Here is a 14,295-nt window from a genome sequence, read left to right as displayed (position 1 = left end):
CCCCCATGTTGCTACTCTTCAGAGACAATTAAAAGAGGAGGGAAACTTACAACGTGTCGTTAAATACTCTCTTATAATTGGATTCACCTGTGTATGTAGGTCAGGGGTCACTGAGCGCCCAAATGTATGCACCTGCCTAATTTTATTTAAACAATTATTGCACACTTTCTGTAAATGCAATAAACTTAATTTCACTTCTCAAATATCACTGTGTGTCTCCTATATGATATATTTAACTGACATTTTTTATCATAACCAACGATTTGTACAGGAAAATCATGACAATTAACAACATTGCCCAAACTTTCGCATCCCACTGTATGTCATTTCCCATTAAAAAATTACTTGCTGGTTGAATAAAAGTAACTTTAAGTCAAATGTTGCCAGGGGTATGGATATTTATGGGCAGCACTATAGATAGATAGATAGATAGGATAATCTCCCAGCATCCTCCTCACCTCTCCAGTCAGCCCTCCCAGAATCCTCCCTCACCTCTCCAGTCAGCCCTCCCAGAATCCTCCCTCACCTCTCCAGTCAGCCCTCCCAGAATCCTCCTCACCTCTCCAGTCAGCCCTCCCAGAATCCTCCTCACCTCTCCAGTCAGCCCTCCCAGAATCCTCCTGACCTCTGCAGTCAGCCCTCCCAGAATCCTCCTCACCTCTCCAGTCAGCCCTCCCAGAATCCTCCCTCACCTTTCCAGTCAGCCCTGCCAGAATCCTCCTCACTTCTCCAGTCTGCACTCCCAGAATCCTCCTCACCTCTCCAGTCAGCCCTCCCAGAATCCTCCTCACCTCTCCAGTCAGCCCTCCCAGAATCCTCCTCACCTCTCCAGTCAGCCCTCCCAGAATCCTCCTCACCTCTCCAGTCAGCAGGCAGATGATCTCCAGGCTGAGCATTACTATCCTCTCGGTCATTTGACTCTGGTCCTCATCCATCTTCAATGATATGGTCATGTGACCTACACAGGGGGGAGAATAGACTGATTATCTGGCCTGTAGGGCTATATGAGGATGAAGATGTATGACATGATATGATGAAACCCATAGAAGGGGTGTAAGCGCAACACTCCCTTAACGGTGCTGCATCATCCACTTTCCCTGTCTGTCCGTCCAAAGCTATTTTTTTGTACTGCACATGTGCGCAGTTCAGACAGACGTTGGGACGGGAGGTCGGGCCAGGGAGCAGGGCGGCCGGGTGCACGCATGGCGGGCGGGTGTGTGCACACCGCTGAATGGCGGCAGTAATTTCTCTACCTAGAGCCCGTTTTAAACAGGCTTAGGTAGACTAGTTAAAATATAAAGAAGCAAAGTGTAATTGCTGCCGATGTCACATCACACTGCTACACTGTACACTATACACACATACTATATACACACTGTACACACACACACACACACAGAGTAATATTAATGTTACACTTACTGGCAGGGCCGGTTTAAGCAACAATGGGGCCCCAGGGCAAAATAAACCTGGGGGGCCCCCCAACATATACCCCGGAACAAAAATCGGCATTAGGGGACCTTTTTTGCAGCTGGTATAACGGGGTGTGAAGTCCCAATCGGTCGGAGCTCCACATTCTGGCTATCCCAGCCTGCATGGGGGACAAGGGGTTAAAAAGTTTCAGGAGGGGGGACCCCACATAATTTTTTTTTAAAAAAATTCCCACACTCTAAACATAAAAAAAAAAATTGGAAAAATAGGAAAAAATGACAGGGATCTTCATACAGCCATATTGCGGCTGTATAGCGATCCCTGGCCAAAGCGCTGCGGCTGCGTATAGACCCCCTGGTAACCCCGTCAGGAAATTTATTGCGCTTTCGTGTGATGCATGTAAAATTACACCACCGTTAGGTTTGCTACTAAAAGTGACATTTACCGCATTTAAAAGTATACTTTTTTCCTTCAAAACTTTAAAATCGATTTTCTCAAAAACTATATGGTCTTTTTGAAAAATAGTTTTTTCCTCTTATTCCTAACGATCTCCTTAACATATCCTGCAAATTTAGGGTTTCTAGCATTTAAGGTGGATTTGCTATTAACCATTAAAGTCGGCAGGTTTTTAAATGTGTATTTTTTTTTTCCTTTTAAAAACTTTAAAATCGATTTTCTCAAAAACTATAAGGCCGATTTGAAAAAATGTTTTTCCTCTTGTAGCCACTGGGGGCCCCTACAAGCTCTGGGGCCCTGGGGCAGCTGCCTCCTTAGCCTTAATGGTAGCGCCGGCCCTGCTTACTGGTGTGATAATGGCAGCTTGCAGCAGACACAGGCAGCACCTCCAGCAGAGAGTGGACACAAGAGCCCTCCTATCATGTCCTCAGTGCAAGCTGGGGGTGTGGCCTCCTCTCTATGGCTGGAAATGCTGGGCTTCAGCAAAATGGCCGCCACTGCTGAGATGTGCAACTTGTGTTCTTGTGCTGGTGGAGATGCCAGCAGCAGGATTATGGGTAAATCTTAAAGAGAACCTGATCTGAAAATACATTTCCGACACAGATCAACTGCACTAAGACCTTTCCCGGAGTCTCATATTCTTACTTTTATTTTACTTGTTGAAAAACTAGGTGTGAAGTTATCAGTAGTGAAAGGATATACGAAGGCAGCCATGTTTATTTTCTTTTAGGGGTCATTCACACATTGGAATTTGTGCGTTTCTGAGAATTCGCATTCATCGCACATGTAATGTATTCTCAATGGCATCACATTTTTCAACATTTTGCCATTTTTTGTGCATTTGAAAACCATGCGGCCGGGTCGGCTTTCATTAATGTGCGATTCGCGTGGAATGTAAGTCAATAGTAACACAGAAAAAAAATCACATGCACTTTTGAAGTTAGAGACATCTTCATGAAACTTAATTAGTATACAAGGAATAATTGTTATGAATAAATTTGCATACAGGTACACAGAAAAAAAAATTACAAAATGCGCACAAAAGTTCATTTACAAAAATACTTGATCGGCACTGAAAACTCGCAGGCGCAAATGCATGCGCTTTAGCATAAACGACCACGTAAAGAATACCAGTTGCCTGGCCGTCTCACTGGTGTACATAAAAAAAAAAAACAACCCTTCCTGATGCCTAACCGCCCCCTCAACTCCCCCCTTGCCCATATACACACACTAACACACACACACACACACACACACACACACACACACACACACACACACACACACACACACACCTAACCCTCCCCCGCTCAAACACTTCCTGATGACTATTCCTAACTGCCCCCCCCCCCCCAGTTACGAGAATTTGACCACCACCATAGGGTTACATTAAATGTATCCACAAGCAGGGGCGTAACAATCAGCCCTGCAAGGGATGCAGTTTAGGGGGGGGAGGGGGAGCAGCTCAGGGGCCCTCCAGGGACGTTTTGAATAGTAGGAGGGGGGTGCAGCACATAAGGGGGGGAGCAGTGGTCACACACAGTGGTGGAGAGGGGGATCCGACTATCCCCTCCCTCAGCAAGGGCCCCCCTCTCTAGAAATTGCGAACAGTGGGCAGGCAGCATAGGACTCCCCTTCAGGGTTCCATGCGATGCAGTTCTGTGCCGCTGGTCTTCTCAGTCTGCAAGCCCGATCAGGAAGTACAGTGAGCGGCACTGCATACTGAGAAGACCGGCAGCATGCAGAGCTGAGATGCATGGAACCTGGAAGGTGAATTCTGTGTTCCCTGCCTGCTGCCTGCAATTTCTGGAGAGGGAAGCGTTGAAATGGGGACTCTGGATGAGAGGAGCCACCTCTATACTACACTGGGGCCATTTATACAAGGCTAGCCTATACTGTGGGCACATATACCTGGATCAAACTATACTGCAGGCACCTATACCCGGCTAACCTATACTGGAGGCACCTATACCTGGCTAACTAACCTATACTCGGCGCACATATACCTGGCTACCTATACTGTGGTTTTCACAGGGAGGGTGTAATGATCCGCTCAGCTGGATGCACTGGCAGACAGCTGTTTGGCCATTCCTCTAGTCTGTGGGCTGCAGGTCTCTGATAGAGACCTGTCTTTCCATTGCAAGTTTCTGGTCTGTTCTGCTGCTGAGGAATTTGCATACACTCGTTATGCAAATCCCCTACCTTTGATGACTGGCAGTATTTTGATGACTCCTTTGATGACTGGCAGTATAAAGAGCTATGTTTCCCAGAGTCCTTTGCTGGTCATAAGGGTTAGTCCTGTGGAACACTCTTGGAGTGTCAGCCTTGCTCATTATTTGAATATTAGTTTAGAGTTATTCCTGGAACTGCACTAGGCAGATTCCCTAGTGCAGTTAGGATTGCATATCGGTTTTGTTTGTCTGTTGCGATTGTCCTGTCCCAGCGGTGGTCGACAAGAAGTCGTTCTGATCTTTGTTCTTGGAGTATAGCTGGAGCAGCGGTTGCTACCAGCTATCTCATCTGTTCTGTCTTGCCAGGATCGCACTCGCCTTGCGCTAGTGCTGTGGATCCGTCTGATCTCTATCTCTCTTTCTATACTTGGATCGCACTAACCTCTTGCGCTAGTGCTGTGGATCCTTCTGTTCTGTCTTCCTGGATCACACTAGCCTCTTGCGCTAGTGCTGTGGATCCTATCTCTCGCTTATTCCTGTTTTCGTGTATCTGTCTTGTCTGCTACGAATGCTTGCTGGAGGCTCGGTGAGGTAACCGTTAAGCAAGCGCTCGCGTCCTCTGTTTTCATGTTTGTCTGTCCGTGGTTAGTTAGGCGTGCTTGTCTCTGTTGTGCTTATCACGCGGAGACCGCGCATAAACTCGTGCACTGTTGCGAATGAGTGCGGTGTTCGCGTTTAGCTAGCGTTTATTTTCCTTATCTTTTCATTGTATGTTTTGCTGTGCCTTTGCTACTCTCGTGCTCTACCTTGCTGTAGCCTTGTGTCACCTCTGGCAATCGCCTCTCTCGCGATTGCGTTCCTGCTTCATATCTGCTGTTGTGTATGCACCGTCGCGGGTTGGCGACTAGTTTGGTGCACACACATACAATCTGTCCCTTTGCTCAATCTCATTCGCAATCGCTTCTCAGGCGATTGCCTTCTCACTTTGTCTTCATGGTTGTGTGTTCATCGTCGCCGGGTGGCGACTAGTTTGGTGGACACACATACCCTCTGTCGCTTTGATCTCTCTCTTTCAGGGCTATCTTGCCCTGCGTTTCTTCCCTTCGTACAATTCCTGTCTTGCGTCTGTGGCAGGGCAGAGGAGCTGTTCCTCTGCACTCCACAGCTCCCTCTGCCGACAGGAATTTCCCTCTACAGGTGCATTGCACCTTTTGCTGGGTTCCCTCAAATTACACGCTTGTGGAGGATTTCTGCAGTGTCAGCGCACGTCTTGTGCGCTGATCATGGAGAGAATTCCACAATCGTTACAGAGGGCCAGTTATTTCTAGTTATGCCCCTGCTACCCTCCCTCCCAATACTACCCGCATGTCACACTACTTTCTGCAGCAGTAGGTGCTCCTTCCCTCTTGGTGGCGCTACTCACTGTACATGGCTGTCAGTTTTCCTGCCGGAACCCCCCCCCTTCCCCTGAGCAACGCACCTTTAAACCTGAAGATCTCCATGACCATGCCTCCTACGGACCGCAAATTTAAAAATGTTAGGGAGGGGATCCCTGACTGTAAAATTTCTAGGTTCCTCTCCCAAGGTTGAGGGTGTAAAAATGTCAGATGTAGCCCCCATATAGCCAGATGACCCCCTGCAGTATAGGTAGCTCCATGTTAGTTCCCAGTACTGCCGGCCAGATGCCCCCCCCCCCCCCCCCCCAGTATAGGTAGTCAGATTCCCCCCTAATATTGCCTCATCTCACCCATAGCAAGCTGTGGACTCCCCCCCCCCTATGTATAGATGACGAGGTGTAGCCCCCCCAAGTGTAGGTAGCCAGATGACCCCTGCAGTGTAGGAAGCCAGAGCTCCCCCATCGAATTCCCTGGTGTCTAGCGACACAGGGAAGGGGGCCCAGCTTCTACCCTCCCTCCCTCTCCTCAGGCCCACCTTCTGTGCTCCCCCTATGCAGAGTTAGGGCGCAGAAGGCAGGGATTACAGCACACACTCACCTCTTCCGGACTCCAGGCTCTAGAGGTCCAGGTCCTGCCTGTCTTCTCTGTAATGCCGCTCACACTCTAGAATCAGGAAGTAGAGCGGGAAGGAACACCACAGAGCTGTATGCTGAGACAGGGGCATCACTTTAGTAACAACAGAACCAAAACATGCATTTTATATCTCAGCTTTAGCTCCGTCCTCCACAATAAAGTTCCCTGCCTGATTTTTTTTTAAACTCCCACAATCTCAGCTTCCTTCTTTTTAAATATTTATATTTGTAAAACTGTTTTTGGATTTGAATTTATATCACTAGCAACTTGTTATTCAGCTTCCAGTTTTACAATTCTGATGATATTTACACAGTTTTTGTCACGTTCCTTATTGCAGGTGCCGTCTCCTCTTGCTTTATGGCCCAGAAGGCATTCCTCTCTTAGGTACTTAAAAACCCCATCCCCCCCATTTACATGTTATTATTGTGGATGCTGAGAGCAGTAGAAGCTTGCATGGCTCTTGTATACGGCAATATAACCATTACCAGGCAGGAGAAGCTCCCTGCCCGGCCTCCTCCCAGTGCTCCCCCGCCTCCTCTGCTGAAGTGATGTGTCACCATGGCAACGCCTGACTCATCACTGCTATCCAAACCTGAACTGTATTGTTTTTATGGGCCCGATATTTGAGAGAGGTATGCTCAGTAGGGGCAAAGATATGGGCAGCCTGACTGACAGGGTGTATGGATGCCTGGGGAGGGCAGAGCATGCCCAGTATAGACTGATTGATTGAGCCCCACAGGAATTGTGGAAATTATCCAGAATGTTTCTAGGTCATCAAGAAAATAACAGCCATTTGCATTTATCTGCCATGCTAAGTATTCTTTCTGTGTGATGTAACTTTGATCTATCAGGGTAACCTCTTCTATCCCTGCACCGTTTGTCATATGACTGCAGAACAACAGTAACTGTTTGTTCAGCAGCACTAACATGCCACTATACTTATAATGTCCTTGACTTGTAATATACACACTGTCTGTCCTTGTATTGTTTTTGTTTGTGTTTGTTAAGCAACTGCCAAGACAAATTCCTTGTAGGTGCAATCTTGGCGAAAATAAATTGATTCTGATTCTGATGCCTGCTCCCTCCCCAATCCCTCCAACCCATAGGTTAGGAGGGCTACTACAACGAAGGGACTGAAAACCTTGCAAAAAAAGATATGACAAATGCTGAAATAGTGGAGGTGGTTATGTGAAAATATAATCAGAAGAGAGTGAGAGTGAGTGAGTGTGTGTGTCTAACACAGCTTGACCGATTTGAATAAAACTTGGTATACAGATCCCTTACTACCTGGGATGATATGTTCTGGGAGTCTTGCGTCCCCCCTGCACACCTGTTACAGTCGGTCATTGGATGACTGTGGTCCAAATTCACTAAAGGGGCGGGGCCACAAACAGCCAATCAGACTTTCTTGGTGGATAAACTGCTTCCATTCACACATTTTTTATGCCAGGAACCTAAAAGCTCACAAACTTGGTCATTGAGTGACTGTGTGTCCAGGTTACAAAAAGTGGGCAGAGCCAAAAACAAAATTCACTGTGAAAATATAAACTGCAGCCATTCTTACACTGTTACTGGCAGGGTTCTCAAACTTTGCACAGTTGGTCACTGGGTGACTGGGATGAATATTCAAGATAGTGGGTGGAGCCTACAACAGCCAATCAAAATTCACCTGTTGATTTTCAAAGGGAATATTTACATTGCTGCCATTCTTACACTGTTAATAGCAGATGCTTCGAACCTGGTACTGCCAATCAGATTTGTTTAATTTCAATGGAAATATACAAATTATTGATACCAAAAGCCCAAAGCTCATAAAGTTGGTCATTGAATGACTGTATGTCAAGGTTAGAAAAAGTGGGCGGAGCCAACTACATTTTTTTTCCAGAGGAAAACATAAACTGCAGCCATTCTTACAATGTTAATGGCATGGTTCCCAAACTTGACACAGTGGGCCACTGGGTGACTGGGATTAATATTCAGAAATGTGGGTGGAGCCAACAACAGCCAATTAAATTTTACCTATTGATTTTAAAGGGGAATATTTACATTGCTACCATTCTTACACTGTTAATGGCAGAGGCCTCTTAACTGATAGGTGACTGGGGTCCAAATTCACTAAAGGGGGTGGAGCCACCAACAGCCAATCAGATTTGTTAGATTGATTTCAGCCATTCTGTTATTGGCAGGGTTCTCAAACGTGACACAGTTGGTCAATGGATGACTGGAAAAAACCTTCAGGAAAGTGGGTGGAACCTACAACAGCCAATCAAAATTCACCTATTGATTTTTAAGGGAAATATTGAAACTGCTTCCACTCTTACACTAATAATGGCAGGAGCCTCAAAATGGCTACAGTCGGTCATGAAGTGGCTGGGGTTCAAATCCACTAAAGGGGTGGAGCCACAAACAGCCAATCAGATTACTTTATTGGATTAACTGCTTCCATTCACACAATGTTGATGGCAGAAACCCGAAAGCTTAAAACTTGGTCACTGGGTGACTGGGATTAATATTCAGAAAAGTGGGTGGAGCCTAAAAATAAAATCAAAATTCACCTGTTTGTTTTCAAGGGGAATATTTAAATTGCTGCCATTCTTGCATTGATAATGGCACAAGCCCCAAACCTGGTACAATTGGTCATTGGGTCACTGGGGTTCATATTCAGAAAAGGGGTGGAGCTACAAACAGCCAATCAGATTTGTTTCATCTCACTGGTAAATTACAAATTATTGATGCCAAGGACCCCAGAGCTCACAAACTTGGTCAGTAAATGACTGTGTGTCAAGGTTACAAAAAGTGGGCGGAGTCAACACCAAATTTAACTAGGAAAATATAGACTGCAGCCATTCTTACACTGTTAATGGCAAGGGTTCTCAAACTTTGCTCAGATGGTCACTGGGTGACCGAGATTAATATTATGGGAAGTAGGTGGAGCCTATAAGAGCCAAAAAAAACCTGTTGATTTTCAAGGGGAATATTTAAATTGCTTCCATTTTTGCTCTGTTAATAACAGATGCCTCAAACCTGCTACAGTTGGTCATTGGGTGACTGGGGTTCAAATGCCGGAGAGGAGCGCAGCCACAAACAGCCAATCGTATTTGTTTAATTTCTATGGAAATATACAAATTATTGATGACAAAGACCCCAAAGCTCACAAACTTGATCATTGAGTATTTGTGTGTTAGGGTTAGAAAAAGTGGCCGGAGCTAACACCAGCCAAATACATACCCGGGTAACACCGATTCATCAGCTATTATTCATAAAAGTAGATGGAGCCTACAAAAAACAATCAAAATTCATCTATTGATTTTCAAGGGGAATATTTCATTACTGCCATTTTTGCACTGTTAATGGCACAAGCCCCAAACTGGGTAGTTTTTTATTGGGTGACGGGTTCAAACTCAGAAAAGGGGTGGAGACACAAACAGCCGATCAGATTTGTTTCATTTCAATGCAAATTATTGATGCCAAAGACTGCAAAGCTCACAAATTTGGTCATTGAGTAATTAAGTACCGTATTTTTCGGCATATAAGACGCTCCGTCATATAAGACGCACCTTGGTTTAGAGGGCAAAAATAAGGGGGGAAAAAAAAAAACCTAAACCTAGGTGCGTCTACACTGCAGGGGCGTCTTATGGACCTTTTACCCCCTAAAACTGCCTCTAAGCTACTCTATCTACACTACACTAATCCCTGCTGCCCTAACAACTAAGCTACACAGCAATACAATACACTACACCACCACAACACATTAACCTTCCTGGCGGTAAGCCCGAACTGAGTTCGGGCTATGCCGCCGGAAGGCACCGCTCAGGCCCCGCTGGGCCGATTTGCATAATTTTTTTTTTGCTGCACGCAGCTAGCACTTTGCTAGCTGCGTGCAGTGCCCGATCGCCGCCGCTACCCGCCGATCCGCCGCAATTCCTCTCGCCGCGGCCGCCCCCCCCCCAGACCCCGTGCGCTGCCTGGCCAATCAGTGCCAGGCAGCGCTATGGGGCAGATCGGAGTCCCCTCTGACGTCACGACGTCGATGACGTCGGTGACGTCATCCCGCCCGTCGCCATGGCGACGGGGGAAGCCCTCCAGGAGATCCCGTTCTTTCAACGGGATCTCCGGATCTCCGATCGCCGGCGGCGATCGGAGGGGCTGGGGGGATGCCGCTGAGCAGCGGCTATCATGTAGCGAGACTTTGTCTCGCTACATGAAAAAAAAAAAAAAATTAAAAAAAAAAAGATTTGCTGCCCCCTGGCGATTTTTTTGCAAACCGCCAGGAGGGTTAATACACTTCACTACACTATGCTACACTACACTGCACTACCACAACACTAACACAACACACCACTGCAATACCCTTCTCTACACTATACTACACTACAATGCACTGACACAACACACAGCTTCACTACACTACACTGTACTATACAAACACTACCCTGCACTACAATGACATGAATACTACACCTATTCCTGCCGCCATGCTCCTCTTCCCCTCGCTTCAGCCGCGATCCTCTTCACCTCCTCAGGCGCAGTTCTCGGATGCCACCTCTGCCGCCAGGTCCTCCGCTCCTGTGAAGGGGGAAAAGAAAAGCATTAGTGGCATTGTCCCCCTCTCCTCAGCTCAGCGCTGCCACTCAGCGCTGCCACTCACGGAAAGCCGCCGCCGCCCCCTCTGCCGCTATATGGCGAGTGTCCATCCTCTTGCCCTCCTATTTCCTGTTTACATCACGTGCAGCCGCGTCATGCGTAGCCCGAGCGTAACTCAGCTGGGGCTACGCATGATGCGGCTGCATGTGATGTAAACAGGAAGTAGGAGGGCAAGGAGGATGGACACTCGGCATGTAGCGGCAGAGGGGGCGGCGGCGGCTTTCCGTGAGTGGCAGCGCCGAGCGGATCGCGGCAGGAGAGGGGGACAGTGCCACTAATGCTTTTCTTTTCCCCCTTCACAGGAGCGGAGGACCTGGCGGCAGAGGTGGCATCCGAGAACTGCGCCTGAGGAGGTGAAGAGGATCGCGGCTGAAGCGAGGGGAAGAGGAGCATGGCGGCAAGATGGGTAAGCGCTTCCCTGCGCACTCTGCAACATTTTTTTGGGTGCATTTGGCATATAAGACACACCCAATTTTCCCCCCGTTTTGGGGAAGAAAAAGTGCGTCTTATATGCCGAAAAATCCGGTAATTGTCTGTTACTGTTACAAAAAGTGGGCGGAGCCAACACCAGCCAAATACATACCCAGGCAATGCTGGGTCATCAGTGGGCGGAGACAAATACAAATTTCACTGGGAAAATGTAAACTGCAGCCATTCTTACACTGTTAATGGCAGGGTTTTTAAACTTTGCACAGTTGGTCACTGGGTGACTGGGATTAATATTCAGAAAAGTGGGTGGAGCCTAAAAAATCCAATGCAAATTAATTTATTGCTTTTCAAGGGGAATATTCAATTGCTGCCATTCTTGCACTGTTAAGGACACAAGCTTAAAACCTAGTACATCATAGTAGATCCTAGTAGATCATTGGGTGACTGTGGTTCAAATTCAGAAAGGAGGGTGGAGCCACAGCAATCATTTGTTTAATTTCAATGCAAATTATTGATGCCAAACAATGCAAAGCTCACAAACTAGGTAATTGAGTCATTGTGTGTTAGGGTTAGAAAAGTGGGCGGAGCCAACACCAGCCAAATACATACCCGGGCAACGCCAGGCCATCAGCTAGTATAAAATAAAATGTTTCCTTAATCAATTAAATTGACTGTTATTTTCCAGGTGGTCCTCGTATATTTACATTACTATATTACACAGTAAAAATACACATTTTATTTCAGGTCATCATAGTAAATTTATTTACAACACAGAGCAGCGATGTATAAGGGTGACACACACTGAGCGTGTGTATGAGTGGAACACACAGCACAGACACACATACAGCTGATTATCAGAGACCACCATTTATTTATCATTCAGACAAAAATCATATAGAAAAAAGACACAGGCAGCAGAGATGCAAGGAGGAAAAAAGCTCAGTTCAGAGAGGCAATTTTGGAACAGCTGATCTGCCGAAATCTGCAGCTCCGCCCAGGCCTTGCCCTACCCTAGTCCCTGGCCTATGTGGCCTGCCCACAAATCCAGCCCTGCAGGCAGGTACATAGGCGGAGCAATCGGTGAAGTGCCCACTAGTCAGAGCAAATGCACTGTGACTATGCCCATAGAGATCTCATCGGCTTCCACAGACGGGCACATGTGTACTGGGCATGCACCAGTGTGCACTCATGCATGGGCAGTGCGGGGAGACAGGACTTCTGAAGCCTTCATGAGGACTCCCAAAGGTGACAACAGAGGAGCGAGGGCACAGAGAGAGGACCAGACAGACTCTACAGGATCCAGAGCCTTCCCTCTCCATAGGGGAACATGAATTGTTTTCAGACTGGCTTCAGATTTACTTTAAGTAAACACAACAAGAAGAGGGGAGACCCCCTTGCTGAGTGGAGCCCCGAAAGATAACAAGAAAGAGTCAGAAACCATAGCTGGAGGATCTCACTATTGGATCCCCTCTAAGGCGTCTTTTCTCCAGACTAAATAAACCCAGTTTATCTAACCTTTCTTGGCAAGTGAGACCTTCCATCCCTCGTATCAATTTTGTAGCTCGTCTCTGCACCTGCTCTAAAACTGCAATATCTTTTTTGTAATGTTGTGCCCAGAACTGAATTCCATATTCCAGATGTCGCCTTACTAGAGAGTTAAACAGGGGCAATATTATGCTAGCATCTCGAGTTTTTTTTATTTCCCTTTTAATGCATCCCAAAATTTTATTAGCTTTAGCTGCAGCGGCTTGGCATTGAATGCGATTATTTAACTTGTTGTCGATGAGTACTCCTAAGTCCTTCTCCAAGGTTGATGTCCCCCAACTGTATCCCATTTATTTTGTATGGTGCTAGACCATTAGTACGTCCAAAATGCATGACTACATTTTCCAACATTGAATTTCATCTGCCATGTATGTGCCCATATAGCCATCCTATCCAGATCCTGTTGCAATATGACACTATCTTCCTGAGAGTTGATGATTCTGCACAATTTTGTATCATTTGCAAAAATAGATTGTCCTGGAAGATTACTGGAAACAATGTTACCAGGTAACTAATAACTCTAGTCTTCCCCAGTAATCTTCCAGCATATGTCCTCTGAGATGATCAGCAAGAAATGAGAGGTTAGGATGAGTCCCCAGCTTGGAGGAAGTCCTGAATGTAGAGCAGGTGACATCTGTAGTGTAGTTCCAGCACTGTGAGGCCACGTCATTGCTGCTGCTCTAATAATATGTGCTTCCAGGAGACTTGTGCTTGTATCCCCGTAGCTTCATAAGCTGCCTGACTGCAGCTTTCCCCCACATTCCTGAGGTGACTAAGGACGCTCTCCTGTGTGACTTCTCTGATGTACAATAAGATTAGCTTTCTGACTGAAACATTTCCCACACTCAGGACACAAATAAGGACGATCTCCTGTGTGTCTTCTCTGATGTCTAACAAGATAAGATTTCTGACTAAAACATTTCCCACACTCTGGACAATAATAAGGTTGGTCTCCTTGGTGAATTTTGTGATGTCCGCGAAGATGAGCTTTCTGACTGAAACATTTCCCACATTCTGAACATGAATAAGGACGCTCTCCTGTGTGACTTCTCTGATGTCTAAAAAGATCACGTTTCTCCCTGAAACATTTCCCACACTCTGAACATGAATATGGACGCTCTCCTGTGTGCGTTTTCTGATGTTTAAGAAGATAAGCTTTCTGACTGAAACGTTTTCCACACTCCAGACATGAATGAAGCTTACCTTTGTGAGTTTTCAGATGTATATTACAATAATCTTTGCTACAGAAAGATTTCCCACACTCTGGACATGAATAAGGACGCTGCCCTGTGTGACTTCTCAGATGTCTACGATAATGACTTTTCCGAGAAAAACATTTCCCGCACTCAGAACATGGAAATTGCTGCTCCCCGGTATGTTCTCTCACATGTGCAGCAAGATGTGATGTGTCTTTACAACATTTCCCACCTCCCTCTCTATCAGTAAAAGAGTTACTGGAACATTCCCCAGAATAAGATGGATCTCCTGATCTATCGGCACTGTGACACTTTGGATGGGTATTTGAGGTAACAGGAAGGGATCTATCAGAAGGTTCCTCAGGATTGGAGAGATCTGGTGATTTGTCCTCA

The 14,295-nt window shown here is 46.4% G+C and overlaps 1 protein-coding gene across 3 annotated transcripts in view; it reads right to left on the bottom strand.

The window, feature by feature from the left end:
- Positions 1 to 14,295, bottom strand: part of LOC137524127 (zinc finger protein 605-like) — a 93,593-nt gene that overhangs the window by 7,510 nt on the left and 71,788 nt on the right. For all 3 annotated transcript variants that reach the window (XM_068243670.1, XM_068243671.1, XM_068243672.1), the window contains one exon: positions 858 to 958. In XM_068243670.1, the coding sequence (XP_068099771.1) occupies positions 858 to 958 (101 nt within the window). The remainder of the gene's footprint in view (positions 1 to 857; positions 959 to 14,295) is intronic.

The sequence above is a fragment of the Hyperolius riggenbachi genome, chromosome 7, assembly GCF_040937935.1.
Source record: "Hyperolius riggenbachi isolate aHypRig1 chromosome 7, aHypRig1.pri, whole genome shotgun sequence".
NCBI lineage: Eukaryota > Metazoa > Chordata > Amphibia > Anura > Hyperoliidae > Hyperolius > Hyperolius riggenbachi.
The sequence above is the reverse complement of the archived record's forward strand: the minus strand, read 5'-3'. Positions and strand labels throughout refer to the sequence as shown.